The sequence below is a fragment of the Anolis carolinensis genome, chromosome 6, assembly GCF_035594765.1.
Source record: "Anolis carolinensis isolate JA03-04 chromosome 6, rAnoCar3.1.pri, whole genome shotgun sequence".
Taxonomy (NCBI): Eukaryota; Metazoa; Chordata; class Lepidosauria; order Squamata; family Dactyloidae; genus Anolis; species Anolis carolinensis.
The window spans coordinates 55243978-55261600 of record NC_085846.1 but is presented as its reverse complement, the minus strand read 5'-3'; the positions used below and the strand labels follow the sequence as shown (position 1 = coordinate 55261600).

At 37.8% G+C, this 17623-nt stretch overlaps 2 protein-coding genes across 5 annotated transcripts in view; one reads left to right on the top strand and one right to left on the bottom strand.

The window, feature by feature from the left end:
* Nucleotides 1–782: 782 nt before the first annotated feature.
* On the bottom strand, nt 783–5945 carry mplkip (M-phase specific PLK1 interacting protein). Its single transcript, XM_008112864.2, has 2 exons — nt 5493–5945; nt 783–1681 (listed from the first exon to the last, which is right to left on the bottom strand). Exons 1-2 carry the CDS (start codon nt 5817–5819, stop codon nt 1475–1477), a joined length of 534 nt encoding a protein of 177 aa, XP_008111071.2. The 5' UTR covers nt 5820–5945; the 3' UTR covers nt 783–1474.
* Nucleotides 5946–6177: 232 nt separating this feature from the next.
* sugct (succinyl-CoA:glutarate-CoA transferase) overlaps nt 6178–17623 on the top strand; it is a 396207-nt gene continuing 384761 nt past the window's right edge. The window contains exons 1-3 of one of the 4 annotated variants that reach the window (XM_008112867.3): nt 6178–6387; nt 16785–16836; nt 16923–16996. In XM_008112867.3, coding sequence (XP_008111074.2) covers nt 6294–6387; nt 16785–16836; nt 16923–16996 — 220 coding nt within the window. In that variant the 5' untranslated portion in view covers nt 6178–6293. Of the gene's footprint in view, nt 6388–14494; nt 15299–16784; nt 16837–16922; nt 16997–17623 lie in introns of those variants that run through there. The other 3 variants (XM_008112866.3, XM_008112865.3, XM_008112868.3) reach the window with 3 other exon arrangements.

The window sequence follows — 17623 nt, the reverse complement described above, 5'->3', positions numbered from 1 at the left end:
TCCAGAAGACAGGAACATTATTCAAAATGACTTTACCAGCTTAGAGAGCTGGGCCAAAACTAACAAAATGAATTTCAACAAGGACTAATGTAAGACACCACATTTAGGCAGAAAAATGAAATGCAAAGATACAGAATGGGTGACACCTGACTTGACAGTCCATGTGAAAAAGATCTTGGAATCTTTGTGGACAACAAATTGAATATGAGCCAATGGTGTAATGCAGCAGCTAAAAAAGTCAATGGGAATTTGGGCTGCATCAAAAGGAGCATAATATCAAGATCGAGGGAAGTAATGGTGCCTCTCTATTCTGCTTTTTTAGACCTCACCTGGAATACTGTGTCCACTTTCTGGCCACCACAATTTAAGAGATATTGACAAGTGAAGGTGTTAATAGGAGAGTGACTAAAATGGAGACCATACAATGAGGAGCATCTGAAAAAGCTGCTAAATGTTTATACACAAGTCCTACTAAATTCATTATCCAATTTTCCCATTAAATGAAACTCCAAATGATTTCCCCCTTAATTTACTACCATCTTTACGTAAAACTTTAATCCATTTTTGAAATGGGAGGGTAAAACTTAATTTGAGAGTTCAATATAAATAACATGAGCAATCATTTAACAGATACTTTTACCTGTATACCTTTAACTGATTAATGAAGCTTGAACTCTTTCTGCCATCGTCAATTCTTAAATAGTTGTGACAAATGGTATCATTTAATAAATCAAAAGCAGTGAATTATCAGGCATACAAAATTATAGTCACCAGATGCCCAATATTCTTAATAGTTTTCTTTTAATCAAGTAATTTTTTATATAATTTCAACTGTTAAAATATTTTGCTGCAAAACTAGCAAGCTTTTGCTACTATAAAGAATGCCATAAACATGAAAATAGGCAGTTACAAATCACTCTCTGAAGAAAATACCTACATGAAATCTGCTAAAGCCATTTAATGCTAGAATTCAACAAGCAAGACTGTATACAAAAGCATGTACAGCCTACATGTCTCCAGAGGAAACATGGAATTTCAATTGTATTACACAAAGTATGACTTAATAACAGTAGAAAAATAAGTTTTGGGCACTATAAAGCATTTACTTCAGTGCAAATCTGTCTTAGTTCTAAAACAATTCAAACGTAGAATTCTAAGTTTACAACTATAAACATTATATAATGTGGTATGGAAGAAGTAAACATCAGAAACTGTCACAATTAATTGCTGGTGACCAAGGAATACTTTAGTCTTCATAGCTGGCAGCTCCCTTTCATATAACTAGGAGCATTGAGTCTCATTATAACTTTCTTCCCATAGAAAAGTACATGGTGTAGTAAAACGGGTGGACTAAAAAAATATGGGTAATCAAAATAAAAGCATACCCAAGTCCTTCATTGTATGGTATCTTAAATATGAGTATTTTATACATGTCCCAGTTTTTCAAAGCTGTGTTATTCCACTGCTAGAAATGTCAACTGAAGTATCTTCCCTTTTTACCAGTGTATGTTGTCTGATCATTGCTGAATTTCTGGTCAACATCTGTAACAGATACAGGCTCTAGGCCTGCCCATGGGTCATCGAGCATTGAAGGTTTGTAATAATTTTCCACATCATCATTAGACACTCTTTTCTCTCTGCCATGCAGTCTACCAAATGGAGTAGATGTCCTGGGTGAACCCTTCAAGAAAAAAGGCATGAGGCAAAAGAAAAGTAAATACATGCACCTAAATTAAAATGAAAGCTTTTATTTTGTGTTCAAAATTCACCAGAAACTTTCAGTTCATTTTTTGTCTTAAGACATTTAAATACAAAGGTAAATTCAGCATTCTTCAACTTAACGCCCCTTGAGGTTTTGAACTACAGCTTATATCATCAAAACCAATGCTTCAGTGCTCTGAGTTATTTGTCCAACACCTCTAGACACTGCCTTATTTATGGATAATAAGTAGCTACTTATGTACAAAAGCCTTGTGTTTTTATTTAAAGTTGCAATTCATATTTTACTAATCTTAATCCATTAATAAGGAAAAAAGATCAATGACAAAGGTCTGAAATAAGTGTGTATTAAACCAAATATAGGATGTCATAAATAGCAGCATCTCTTCACTTTCAAAACCAGATATTCAGGGGGCTCCAATTTCCATTTCAAGGTACATATTGTTCCAATGTTGTACTGATTTGTCTGGATACAAAAAATGATTGCAGAGGAACAGTATGTATGGCACCTCTTGAATACCTGGGAAATTATTGGGCTTGAAACTTACTTTGGGTCAGAAAAGAGTTCTAAAAATACTTTGGTTCCCACTCCCTTATACAATTATACATTAATTATGTTGAAACCCAATTCACCCATGTGGAAACCCACTGGGTGACCTTAGGCAGGTCACACTCTCTGAGCCTCAGAAATAAAATGCAATGCTTTATACAGTAGTCTCACTTATCCAACATAAACGGGCCGGCAGAATGTTGGATAAGTGAATATGTTGGATTATAAGGAGGGATTAAGGAAAAGCCTATTAAACATCAAAGTAGGTTATGATTTTACAAATTAAGCACCAAGACATCATGTTATACAACGAATTTGGCAGAAAAAGTAGTTCAGTTCATGGTAATGCTATGTAGTAATTACTGTATTTACGAATTTAGTACCAAAATAATCACGATATATTGAAAACATTGACTACAAAAATGTGTTGGATAATCCAGAATGTTGGATAAGTGAGACTCTACTGTATATGGAAATTAACATGGGTCACTCAGATAGAGAAACATTTCTGATATTTCATGCACACAAGTTTGGTTTCAAGCACAAAATTAAAAACATTGTACATCAAGTTACCCTCTGGCTACGTGCACAAGATGTACAACCACCCTCCACTTTTGTGCCTTTGATTTATTCTCATATGTGATTCAGATTTTCTCTAGGATTCTATGAAAATGTAGAATTTGTTAATATTGGCTTATATTGGTTAATACGAGAAACATTGAATGAAATAGCTGTTATGGTCTTTTAAAAATGTTTTTGTCGAAACTTAAAAGCAGTAGATGTATGAATATTTCTGAAAGTTGGGGGAACGATCCCCTGTTATCTCCTGCCATTATATAGAAAATTCAAGGAGACAGCTCTTATATTTTTTTTTAAAAAACTTTGAATATTTTTAAAAAACACTGTGGATAAGTAAAACACTTCAAAATCTGCTGGGCTAAGAGTGGTAATTGTGTTCTACCATTGGAGCAAGTCTCACCCTAGTAGCTTCAAAAAGGAGGGGGAAAAGAGCCACTGAAGTTTCCCCACTTGGACATTACTCTTGTTATAGTAAGGATTTTGTAATAGCTTTACTTTAGAAACACTTCAGAAACAAAACGAGTGCCCACCAGTTTCGTGATGATTTTGGACCATTTTTTAATAGATTACACATTCCCCACACCAACTGGGAAGTGGAGAGGGGGCTCTGGGGCAGCCAGAAAGACACAGCTCCATCATGTCTCCTGCAACATCACTTGGGAGCCCCTCAATATATATAATATAATAATATATATAAATAGTAACATTGTAATGTAATAATAGTAACATATTATATATAATATAAATAATATTGTAATATATTATATATACTACAACTTATGATATAGTACAATCATGATTTTAATAGTGAATGTAATAATTTTAAATGTTTTAATGCATTTTAAATTAAATTTGATGACTCTTCCGTCCTCCAAAAAGTTGTTAAAAACTTGCTTGTGTACTCAAGCATATGGGGAGGAGGATTAGCACCTTATTCAAATTCTGATTTAGCTCATGGAGATTGACCTTTGTCCAGGTGGCTTATTGCTGTTTGATAGGTTTTAAATGTTTTAAAAATGTGTTCTGATTATTTATTTTGCATATTTAAATCCCTCACCACTAACTTGAGTGGTTTTATAAGTATATTCTGATGTCTTCTATATGACTGTTTATTATTTGAAGTGCTTTATTGGGTTATGTTTTACAGGCATTGAATGTTTGCGGATCTTTTTGTTGTACACTGCCCTGAGTCCCTTTTGAGAGAAATAACATCAATAATATAGAAATAAAGTTTATTATTATTATTATTTTACATTGTTTTAAGACAATGTGTAAAGCCGCCTTGAGTCCCCTTTGGGGTTGAGAAGGAGGGGGTATAAATATGGTAAACAAAAATAAATAAATATATTATATAATACTAATAGTATACTATACTGGTAATGTATTATACATGTTGTGGTATAATAATATAGTACAATGTAATAATATAATAACTATATTTACTAATAATATTGCAGTATAGTGGTATATTACAATACAGTAATATATAACGCTATTGTGCCGTGCTAATAATATAATATATTGTATATACAGTAGAGTCTTACTTATCCAACATTCTGGATTATCCAATGCAGTCGGCCTCCCACCCAGATCCACATCTATTTCTCTAGGTAGCAAGGCCTGAACTTTTAACGCACTTAATCTCCAACTATGTTGTTACTGTAAGTTCATTTTACGCAATTCTATCTTTATTTGTGGTCAATTTGTTAGTAGCCAATATTTTTGTGGTCAATGTTTTCAATACAATGCGATGTTCTGGTGCTAAATTCGTAAGTACAGTAATTACTACATAATGTCATCACGTATTGAACAGCTTTTTCTGTCGATTTGTTGTAAGACATGATGTTTTGGTGCTTAATTTGTAAAATCATAACGTAATTTGACGTTTAATAGGCTTTTCCTTAATCGCTCCTTATTATTCAACATTTTCACTTATCCAACCTTCTGTCGGCCTGTTTAAGTTGGCTAAGTGAGACTCTACTGTACATACAATATTATAATGTAATACAATATAATACTAATAGCTCAATATAATGCTTAATTATATTATACAGGGTTTTTGAAAAAGAACTCCCTATTCACCATTTAATTTAAATGTTTAATAGGGAGTTTTTTCAAACACCCTGTATAATAATATTGCAATATAGGAACACTAATATTAAATAATTACTACTGATAGTACATAAAAATGGTATGCTGTTTTATCATTATATATTTGAAATTGTAATGTTTTTGACTGCGCCGCTTTGAGTCTCCGTATGGAAAGATAAAGTGGGACAGAAATAAACAACAATTTTTTTTTCGTGTCTCTTGAGTCTCTTCTGGAGTGAGAGAATTGGCCGTCTGCAAGGACGTTGCCCAGGGGACGCCCGGATGTTTTGATGTTTTTACCATCCTTGTGGGAGGCTTCTCTCATGTCCCCGCAAGGAGCTGGAGCTGATAGAGGGAGCTCATCTGCGCTCTCCCCGGGTGGGATTCGAACCTGGAAACTTTCAGATCAGCACCCAACCTTCAAGTCACGAGGCTTTAGTCCACTACGCCAACGGGGGCTCAATATAAAATGATCCCATTCCCTACTGCCTAGGCAGGCTTCTCAAAAGGAAGTCTTCGGGGCCTCCCTCCTTCCCGCCCTCAAGGCCCGTACCTGGCTGTATCTCCGTTGGTAGCCCCCAGAGAGCGGCTGCTTGAAGGGTGGCTGGTGCTGGTACTGCTGAGGAGAGCGCCCGTCGTAGGGCCTTCGTGGCGTGTGAGGCCCCGGCGGAGACGCCACGCCGAACCGCCCAACGCCCTCGCCGCCCGACTGGAAACGCGGCGAGCGGACGGGACAGTCGTAAGGCCCGTAAGGCGGTGGCGTGTAGCGAGGGCTCCGGAGGCCTTGCGGGGAAGGCCCGCCCGGCGGAGGAGGGCTCCGGAACCCCCCGCAGGCCGAAGGAGGCGGCGTGGGCGGCCAGTAACCCTGCCGGGGGAACATGGCGTCGTCAACAACAATAGAGAGGCACGCAGACGCCTCAGAAACCTCTTCCTTCCGCTTGGAAGACTGGCCCGGAAGGGGTGGGGCAAGGAGAGAGCTTTCTCCAGTTCTTTCCGCGCGCCCTCAACGGCTTCTCTTATTGGACGTCTGCGTTGTCGCGCGTTTACGAAACGCCTCGGGCCCCGCCCCTTTGACCCTGCGTTGCCTTAGCTACCCTTGGTCCCTGGTGTCCAAAAAAGGAGCAGAGGGTTGTGAGGCAGGCTCCCTGAATTGGGCCTGCGCACTCGGTTCCAGTCGCGCCCCCCCCCCCCCCCCCCGTTTTCGCCTCTTTGTTCCGCCGGGGAAATTATTTGAATGAGAACGAGCACACGGCGCATGCGCAACAGAAGCCTCGGTGGAATTTGGACCTAGAGTCCACAGGGTTGGGCGGGAATTGCTTATTGCTGCTGTCTTGGGCCGCAACCAGCCGTAGGGATGCTGGGGTCCCGCCTGGCCCCGCTGTGCCCCGTCCTCCGTGGCCTTCCGCCCACCAGACTCACCGCCTCCAGGGGGAACTGCCCGCCTCCAGGTAGCCCTTTTGCCTGGGCCAAGTGCCTTTCCTTGGACTGTTTCTCCCAGAGGAGTGCCTCACAGGGTCTCGCTCTTCACCACAACTTCCCAGCTATTGGTCCTCCAATTGATTTGGACTCCCAATTCCCAGAAATCCCAGCCGTCTTACTGGCAGTAAGGAATTGTGGGAGTTGAAATCCAAAGCACCTTGAAGGGCCACAGATTGGGCACCAGTACTCTACACTGTGGGGTTCATGCCGTTTGACACTACTTTTTCCTGCCATGGCTCAATGCGAATACGCTTTGATTAGCGCATCAGCCATATCAAAACATTTGACAAACACATTAAACACATACAGCATGCAACCTACATTATAACCAAAGTTAAAATATGGAGCCTCCGGTGGCCTAGGGGATAAAAGCCTCGTGACTTGAAGGTTGGGTTGCTGACCTGAAAGCTGCCAGGTTCGAATCTCACCTGCGGAGAGCGTGGATGAGCTCCCTCTATCAGCTCCAGCTCCATGCGGGGACATGAGAGAAGCCTCCCACAAGGATGTTAAAACATTAAAAAAAACATGCGGGCGTCCCCTGGGCAACATCCTTGCATACGGCCAATTCTCTCCAGAAGCAACTCCAGTTGCTCCTGACACGAAAAAAAAACCCCAAAGTTAAAATAAAGCTGTTAACAATGAGTCAAGATTCTGATCCAGATCAAATATCTGCATCACTCCTACAATTTTCACCAGTGGTTCTCAACCTGTGAGTCCTACCCTGTTTCCCCTAAAATAAGACATCCTCCGAAAATAAGACCTAGTAGAGGTTTTGCTGAATTGCTAAATATAAGGCCTCCCTTTAAAGCAGGGGTCCTCAAACTTTTAAAGCAGAGGGCCGGTCCACAATCCTTCAGACTGTGGAGGGGCCGAATTATCATTTGAAAAAAAAAACCGAACAAATTCCTATGCACACTCTTCTTCTTTACTCGTTCAGTCGTTTCCGACTCTTTGTGACCTCATGGACCAGTCCACGCCAGAGCTCCCTGTCTATGCACACTGCACATGTCTTATTTGTAGTGCAAAACAACAACAATGAAAGAACAATACAGTATTTAAAAATGAAAACAATTTTAACCGACATAAACCTATCAGGATTTCAATGGGAAGTGTGGGCCTGCTTCTGGCCAATGAGATAGTCAAGTTAATTAGGATTGTTGTTGTTGTGTGCCTTCAAGTCATTTCAGACTTTGGGCGAGCCTAAGTCTAAAATTAATTATTTATTCATTTACTACATTTATTTATTACATTTATATCCTGCCCTTCTCACCCCGAAGGGGACTCAGAGCAGCTGTATGTACATATATATAAAAGGGTAATGGAATCACGGCACCGGACAAAACAACTAAACTAAATGCCCCACAACCTCGAAAATTGACAGTACAACCTCTCATCCACGCCTCTACATTCATACAACAAAAAGAAAAGAAAAATAAAGTCCTAGCCACAGCAACGCGTGGCCGGGCACAGCTAGTATAATATATTATTAGCATAGCACAATATTAGCATTATATATTAATATATTAAACTATACCACTATACTGTAATATTATATTTAATATACAATTAATATTATTATATGGTATTATTAGTATTATATTGTATAACATTATAATATTATTATCAATATTATATGTATATACAATATATTATATTATTTAAAATGATATAAAATATTATATTATAAAACTGAGGGCGGGGGCCAGGTAAATGATCTTGGAGGGCCGCATCCGGCCCCCGGGCCTTAGTTTGGGGACCCCTGCTTTAAAGTAAGACCTAGCTAAGTTTGTGTTTGGAAGCATGCCTGCCGAACAGAACGCCAGAGCATGCAGGTTTGGTAAATGTACTTACTGTAGATTGTTCTACATTAAAATAATGATAGTAACAAGAAATTCTTGATAGAATTCACAGTGTGTATGGTTATGCTGGTTTGTGATGACAACTACTGTACAGTGTATAATAAATGTTCATTTTTTTGTTCAACAATAAATGTGAATTCTTCTTCATGGAAAAATAAGACATCCCCTGAAAATAAGTCCTAGAGCATCTTCGGGAGCAAAAATTAATATAAGACACTGTCTTATTTTCGGGGAAACACGGTAGGTGTCCTAGGATTTTTGGGAGTTGAAGGCCAAAACATGTGGGGACCCATAGTTTGAGAACCACTGATTTACACCAATCGACTCCAAATATGCATGCCTCAGCTGAGTTGCTTTAAATAGAAAACGGGCCGTTTTGTATGTTATTTTAGCATTCTGGCCGGCCAATAAAAATAATTTTAATATAAGGATCCAAGTGTGTTTTTTGTATAATGTATGACTTGAGGTATTGGTTTCTCTCTTTCTTATACAAATTATAACAAAACAGTATATGTGTGATATCTTCTACCTCTGACATTCCACAGACACAAAAGCATTCATTATATGGAACTTGGTTAAACCTTCCATGTTTGACCATTGTGTCCAGCTATTCAGATCTAGTTCAGGTACAGTAGAGTCTCACTTATCCAAGCTTCTGGATTATCCAAGCCATTTTTGTAGTCAATGTTTTCAATATATCGTGATTTTTGGTGCTAAATTCATAAATACAGTAATTACAACATAACATTACTGTGTATTGAACTACTTTTTCCGTCAAATTTGTTGTATAACATGATGTTTTGGTGCTTAATTTGTAAAATCATAACCTAATTTGATGTTTAATAGGCTTTTCCTTAATCCCTCCTTATTATCGAAGATAGTCGCTTATCCAAGCTTCTGCTGGCCCGTTTAGCTTGGATAAGTGAGACTTTACTGTATATACCTTTCTGGGGTGTTCAGGAATTTCTTTCTTTAGATATTGGGCTGTTTGAAAAGTATGTTTGAAATGACTTAGCCATTTCAGTGAGCCAGCTTTACTGATGGTAACAATGTCTTTCTGAGCTTCTATATTTATTTTTATTTATTTGCTACATTTATACTCCGCCCTCTCTCATCCCGAAGGAGACTCAGAGCGGCTTACAAGTTATATGTACAGTGTTCCTTCACTACTTCATGGTTCACTTTTCGCAGATTCACTGTTTCATGGTTTTTCAATAAACTCTAAAAGACTATTATAAATCATAAAAAATTACAATTTACAGCCTAAGGAAGGGAGGAAGGAGAAGTCAAAGGGAGAGAAAAGGAACCCAAGCAGCAACGAGAGGAGAAGGAGGTGATTTATCAACACACGGTTGGTTAATAAAGACTTAAAATAGTGTATAACTACTAAAATAATGTATAAATATTAAAATAGTGTCACTACTTCGCGGAGTTTCACTTATTGCGGGTGGTCCTGGAACCTAACCCCAGCGATAAGTGAGGGAACACTGTACATACAATATATTATATAATTAGCATTATATATTACTGTATTGTACTATACTACTTTACTGTAATATTATTAGTAATAGTACATTTAATATATAATTATAATTAATATGATTATACTGTATTATTATTAGTATTATATTGCATTACATTATAATATTAGTATCAATATTACATGTTTATACAATATATATACTATATCCAGTATTCATTGTGCAATAATTTTTGGATCTAGTTCTAGGAGATTTGGATATAGAGTCGGAAGCATACAACTCCTAATGTGTTTTGTCAGTTGAACTAGCCAAGAGGTCTGATACTGATTTTTGTCTGCTCTAACAGGCACAGTTTTGGTAGTCTGTCATTTACCATGGCTCAGTAGTTTGGAATCCTAGGAGTTGTAGTTGTGTCAGTGCTCTTTGGCAAAGAAGACTTGGTAAAACGACAGCACTCGTGGTTCAATCCAGGGCTTCCCAAACCTTTTCAGCCAGGGAGTCCTTTTGAAGCAAACCTTATTTATTTATTTATTTATTTATTTATTTATTTATATCCTGCTTTTCTCCCGGAAACGGGACTCAAAGCAGTGTACAGCAAATAAAATGAAAAAGTTACATAACATGAAATACAATCATACACCCCAGCATATATAAAATTAATAAATTAGAACAATTAACAACCCCAAACCCTTAAACAAATGACACAAAATGTAAAATGAAACATGTATTATTTAAAACCCTTGTAAAATCCAGTTCCTTTAGGCCAGGGATCCCCAAACTAAGGCCCGGGGGCCGGATGCGGCCCTCCAAGGCCATTTACCTGGCCCCCGCCCTCAGTTTTAGACTTAGGCAAAGTCTGAAATGACTTGAAGGCACAACAACAACAATCCTACTTGATTATCTCATTGGCCAGAAGCAGGCCCACACTTCCCACTGAAATCCTGGTAAGTTTACAGTATGTTGGTTAAAATTATTTTTATTTTTAAATATTGTATTGTTCTTTCATTTACTAATATTGTAAATGAAATATTGTACGTGAATGATATGGCAATACTGTAATATAATACATTGTGTATACATATAATATTGGTAATAATATTATAATGTAATACAATATAATATTTATTTATTTATAACAGTATTTCTACCCCGCCCTTCTCACCCAATAGGGGACTCAGGGTGGCTAATAATAATAATACAATATAATAATACTGTATAATATAATATTATTTATATATTATATATTAAATGTAATATTACTAATAATATTACGGAATAATGGTATAGTACAATATAGTAATATATAATGCTAATATTGTGCTATGCTAATAATATAATATATTGTATGTACATACAACTTGTAAGCCGCTCTGAGTCCCCTTAGGGCTGAGAGATGGTGGGGTATAAATGTAGCAAATAAATAAATAATTGTTGCTGGGTTGTTGTTTTTTTGGCACTACAAATAAGACATGTGCAGTGAGCATAGGAATTTGTTCGTGTTTTTTTTTCAAATGATAATTTGGCCCCTCAACAATCTGAGGGACCATGAATCGGCCCTCCACTTAAAAAGTTTGAGGACCCCTGCTTTAGGCCGTAAACATAAGAGCATTATCAAATGTCCACTATATATATTATATATATATTAATCTCCCAACACCAACTGCTGCTCTGAGGCCAGAGGGTGAAGAGGGTGTGTCTCCTGCAATATATAATATAATAATATAGAGAATCATAGAGTTGGAAGAGACCTCATGAGCCATCAAGTCCAGCCCCCTGCCAAGAAGCAGGAAAATGGCATTCAAAGCACCCCCGACAGATGGTCATCCAGCCTATGTTTAAAAGCCTCCAAAGAAGGAGTCTCCACTACATTCCGGGGCAGAGAGTTCCACTGCTAAACAGCTGTCTCAGGAAGTTCTTCCTAATGTTCAGGTGGAATCTCCTTTCCTGTAGTTATATATATAGAAATAATAACATTGTCATATAATAATACTTATATATATATATATATATATATATATATATATATATAATAAATAATGTTGTAATATAACAATTTATATGTATGGGGCTACAGTGGCGCAGTGGGTAAAACTGCTTAGCTGCAGAGCTTGCTGACTAGAAGGTTGGCGGTTCAAATCTTTGGGACGGGATGAGCTCCCATTGTTAGCCCCAGCGTCTGCCAACCTAGCAGTTCAAAAACATGCAATGTGAGTAGATCAATAGTACTGCTATGGCAGGAAAACGACTGAGCTCCAAGCAGTCATATCCTGGCCACATGACCCAGGAGGCGTATATGGATAACGCCGGCTCTTCAGCTTATACATGGAAATGAGAACCACCCCTCAGAGTCAGTATGGGCAAAAAAGTGTGGTTTTCCCGTTCCTTCCTCTGACACCAGATCTCTTTGATTTGAGACCAGTGATGATATATATGCCCATTAACTGAGCCTGTGTATTTGCCATTCCTTTCTGTCTCCACTCTCGTCTCTTGTACATCCTAGGCCGCATCTACATAGCCATATAAAATTCAGATTATCTGCTTTGAACTGGATTCTATGGCAGTGTAGACTACTATAATGCAGTTCTAAGTATATAATCTGGATTTTACATGGCAGTGTCGATGGTGCCCTAGAGCACTGGTTCTCAACTTGTGGGTCCCCAGATGTTTTGGACTACTATTCCTAAAAATTCCAGTCAGTTTACCAGCTGTTAGGATTTCTGGGAGTTGAAGGCCAAAACACCTGGGGACCCACAGGTTGAGAACCATTGCCCTATAGCAGGGGTCACCAAACTAAGGCCCGGGGGCCGGATGCGGCCCACCAAAGCTATTTATCCGGCCCCCACAGCACAAGGGCAGAAGGGGGTTGGGCTAAATGACCCTAGGGGTCTCTTCACAACCATTATTATTATTATTATTATTATTATTATTATTATTATTATTATTATTATTATTTTGTATGAAACAGCAAACAAGATAGATATGCTGGATTTCGTATCACAAAATCACATTACAGTAGAGTCTCACTTATCCAACATAAACGGGCCGGCAGAATGTTGGATAAGCGAATACGTTGGATAATAAGGAGGGATTAAGGAAAAGCCTTTTAAACATCAAATTAGGTTATGATTTTACAAATTAAGCACCAAAACATCATGTTAGACAACAAATTTGGCAGAAAAAGTAGTTCTATACGCAGTAATGCTATGTAGTCATTACTGTATTTACGAATTTAGCACCAAAATATCACGATATATTGAAAACATTGACTACAAAAATGCGTTGGATAATCCAGAACGTTGGATAAGCGAGTGTTGGATAAGTGAGACTCTACTGTATTATTATTATTATTATTATTATTATTATTATTATTATTATTAACATTGAGGCTGGGTGGCCATCAGTCAGGGGTGCTTTGCTTGTGCTTTCAGTGCACAAAGGCAGAAGGGGATTGGACTAAATGGCCCAAGGGGTCTCTTCCAACCCTCTTTATTATTAATTATTATTAGTGTTAACATTGAGGCTGGGTGGCTTTGCTTGTGCTTTTGGTGCACAAAAGCAGAGGTGCTTTGCTTGTGCTTTTGGTGCACAAAGGCAGAAGGGGATTGGACTCAATGGCCCAAAGGTTCTCTTCCAACCCTCTTTATTATTATTATTATTATTATTATTATTATTATTTATTATTATTGCTCGGTGGCCAACTATAGTCCGGCCCTCCAACGGTCTGAAGGATCGTGAACTGGCCCCCTGTTTCAAAAGTTTGGGGACCCTTGCCCTAGAGCCTCCTTCACAATGTTTCTTTATGTCTTTTGCTCCTATTAACTCGTAGTCTTCAAATCTATTTATCTGTTTCTCCTTTCTCTATTAGTTGTTTTTATTATTTGCTGTTTTTCTTCTAACTTTGAGAGAAAGCAATGCATGTATATTAATCTGTTAGTAATAAAACCACGAGAGCCAGTGCAGTGTAGTGATTTGAGGTTTGAACTACAACCCTGGATTCCAGAATATGAATCCCTGCTCAGCCAAGGAAACCTATTGGGCAGCCTTGGGCAACTCACCCTCCGTCAACCTCAGAGAAAGGCAAAGGCAACCTTTCTCTGAACGTATCTTGCCAAAAGAATCACATGCTAGAGTCACCTCAGGGTCACCACGAATCAGAAAAGACTTGAAGATAAAGCACCAACAAATGAAAGCATTCCTTTTCAACCAAATTTGGTTAATACTTAATAAAGCGTGAGTTCCTTTTAAAAAAATATCATGCCTCCTAAGGTAAAATGTAACCATTATTTCAGTTTCCACAGACAGAGCTTCCTTGTTTTACTGCATCAGAAACAAAATGTTTTGTTGTATCTTAAGGATAAACAAATTTTAGATACTTTTTTGCAGTTACAGGAATGGGGATACAGTGTTCCCTCACTTATCGCGGGGGTTAGGTTCCAGGACCACTCGCAATAAGTGAAAATCCACGAAGTAGGGACACTATATTTAAATATTTATACATTATTTTAGTGGTTATACACTATTTTAAGTCTTTATCAACCAATCGTGTGTTGATAAATCGCCTCTTTCTTCTCCTGTTGCTGCTTGGGCTCCTTTTCTCTCCCTTTGACTTCTCCTTCCTTAGGCTGTAAATTGTAATTTTAATTATTTATAGTAGTCTTTTAGAGTTTATTGAAAAACCGCGAAACAGCAATCCGCGAAAAGTGAACTGTGGAGTAGTGAGGGAACTCTGTATAGCAAAAAAGAGAAGGGTGTTAATGATGGAAGGGAGTTTCTGAAAAATACTGAAGATACAGGCCCCTTCCACACTGCCTCTATATCCCAGATTCTGATCTCAGATTATCTGGCATTGTAGACTCATATAATACAGTTTAAAGCAGATAATTTGGGATCAGATCCTGGGATATATGGCAGTGTAGAAGGGGCCTCAATTGCAAACCGTGCCAGGAAAAACAAATCTAATCCAAAGAAACCAGAATGGTTGATTGTCCAAGGAACTTTCAGCTGAGCTAAGATTTAAAGGAGACATCTACAAGAAATGGAAACGGGGGAAAATCACCAAAGAGGAATTCAAACAGATAACCAACGCATGTAGAGAAAAGGTCTGAAAGGCTAAAGCACAAAATGAGCTCAAGCTTATCAGAGAGATTAAAACCCACTCACCTCAAGTATTACAATGTATATACATTCTATTTCATGTCTTACTATATCTAGCTTCCCCTGTTTAACACTTGTCATATTCCATGTTCCTATCACTTGTATGTTATGCAGCTTTGGGCATTCTTTTCACCTCTGAGTGCATCAACAGTTGAGCATCTCGCTTTCACAGTCTTTGATTCTTGTGTGTTTAATAAAATATTTGTTCAGTATAATAGATTTGTGTGGCTGTGACTTCAGTGTGTTTTTAAAAAGATACTCTAAACGTCATGGTCTTTTACAGGTGTACCTACTTGGAACATGTATGAGTTTATGAAAGTGCTCTGAGAGCAGACCCTAGTAACATAATTGCAGCATGGACTTCAGAATATATAACTAACACAAAGGTTTGCAGTTTGTATGACATATTTCTTGTGGTATCTCATTGTCCGTCAAATTATTTTACAGGAAATAATACATTTAAGAAATTTGTGTAGGGAACTTACTATGTTTCATACTTAAGAAATAAGGGAAAAGGGAGTTTCCGTGTTTTGGATTTGGGTTTATTTATTTCATGTCAAAAGCATTGCATAATAAATTTAAAAGTGAAGAAATAAAGGAAATCGCAAGCAGCTAAATAGTTTTAGACCAAAAGCGGGCAACAGCGACCGCATTGGCCGTGGCTTTAAACAACTCCTCCTCCGTACATGAGGATTTGGGTATGTATCATAGGTTTGAACAAACAGAATCAACTTGTTTGGCCCTTCTTTTTGACCAGACTGTTTTAGGCTTCTTTTGCGACCCCTTTTACACTGCCATATAATCCATTTCAAAGAAGATAATCTGGATTTTATATGGCAGTGACCCTTCCACACAGCCATGTAACCCAGAATATCAAGGCAGAAAATCCCACAATCTCTGCTTTGAACTGGGTTATCCGAGTCTACACTGCCATAAATTTGAGATGTGCATTAGATTTGATGGCGCATTAGACTCGAGTAAATATTCAAAGTAAGTATTTGCTTTGAATTGGATTATATGGCAGTGTGGACTCAGACAATCCAGTTCAAAGCAGATAATGTGGATTATTTGATTTGATAATCTGGATTATATGGCAGTGTAGAAGGGGCCTCAGTTGATGAGTGAATATTCAAGTATAACAGGCAGAATGGCCAGATATGAAATGGGATAGGACTCCAGCTCCCCCCCAAAACAACCTCTAGAATTTCTATGCCGCAGTTAAAGATCAATGTAAGAGCCCTGCCTCTTTTGTCTTTGTACTAAATAAAAATGAGCATGCACACACAGTTACAGTGTTGCCTTTTCAGTGAAATATGTCATACTTTCATTGCTTTTTTGTTTTGAAAGAGGAAACATTTGCATCTCTATTTGATTAAGAAGAAAGTTTTGTCTTTTAAAATCTTTTTGTGGGGGACCCAACATTTATGCAAAGTATATTCTACTATTGGGCTAAAATGAATAAGTGTAACAAAAACATATTTCCAAAAGATGGCAGAATTGTATTTTTTAAAAACCCATCTCTATAAGAAGGAAGCAAAATTGTTTATAGAAGAAACGATTCTGCTGAACAGGGATTTCAGCATTGCTGTGCCTTCTTTTAGGCCCCTTCCACATATATAAAATCCACATTGAACTGGATTATATGGCAGTGTGGACTCAAATAATTTAGTTCAAAGCAGATACTGTAGATTATCTGCCTTGATATTCTGGGTTATATGGCTGTGTGGAAGGACCCTTATATCATTTCTCTCTTTATCTGTTCTATATATAAAGGTAAGTTTCTTTATAGCTGAGCAGGAAGGACTTCCATAACAAATGATGCATCTTTTAAAGACTAGTGATTATAAAGGTATCTTTTTTGCTTTTGCGCAGGTGGCAGTATTGGGAAACCACTGACAGGTGTGCGAATCCTTGATCTAACAAGGTTTGTCTTTCCTCTGGCTGTAGAACTGTTGTTAAAAACTACCTAGTTGGGGACAAAAAATCCCATATTACTTTTTAACTTTGCAGAGTACTTGCTGGACCATTTGCTACCATGAATCTAGGAGACCTTGGAGCTGAAGTGATTAAAGTGGAAAAACCAGGTAAAATGAATTTGTTTGGTGTTTTGTATACATTTGACCTTTAAAGCTCTACATGGTTTGGATCCAGGTTACCTACAGGATCACCTTCTCCTGTACAGTCTGCCCCAAACACTTACCGTATATACTCGAGTATAAGCCAACCTGAATATAAGCTGAGGCACCTAATTTTACCACAAAAAACTAGGATAACTTATTGACTCGAATATAAGTCGAGGGTGGGAAATGCAGCAACTACGGGTAAATAAAAAAAAATAGATACCAATAAAATTTCATTGATTGAGGCATCAATAGGTTAAATGTTTTGAATATTTACCGTATTTCAAAGAAAAACAATAAACTAGCTCTATAAGTGGAAAAGTAGGGGCAACAAAAACAATATGGTATCAACAATAACCTTATAACCACAGCAACAACAACAACAACAATAAAACTTCATTTGGATCCCACCCTATCCCCCCATGGGGACTCAGGCCAGCTTCCAACATAGTAACAGGCAAATATTCAATGCTTATATAAACAATGCAGAGCTAGATATAGATCTATAATTATAGATACTAATTTCACATATGCATTTCCCCCTGAAACATTTGGAAATCCACCCCTCTGTCTATTTATGTGTGTGTGCAT

Coding starts and splice junctions, on each gene's coding strand:
- mplkip (XM_008112864.2), bottom strand. CDS start 5,819: ATGTTCCCCCGGCAGGGTTACTGGCCGCCCACGCCGCCTCCTTCGGCC. Junction 1,682..5,492: donor ACCAACGGAGATACAGCCAG/GTACGGGCCTTG, acceptor TTTTTCTTGAAG/GGTTCACCCAGGACATCTAC.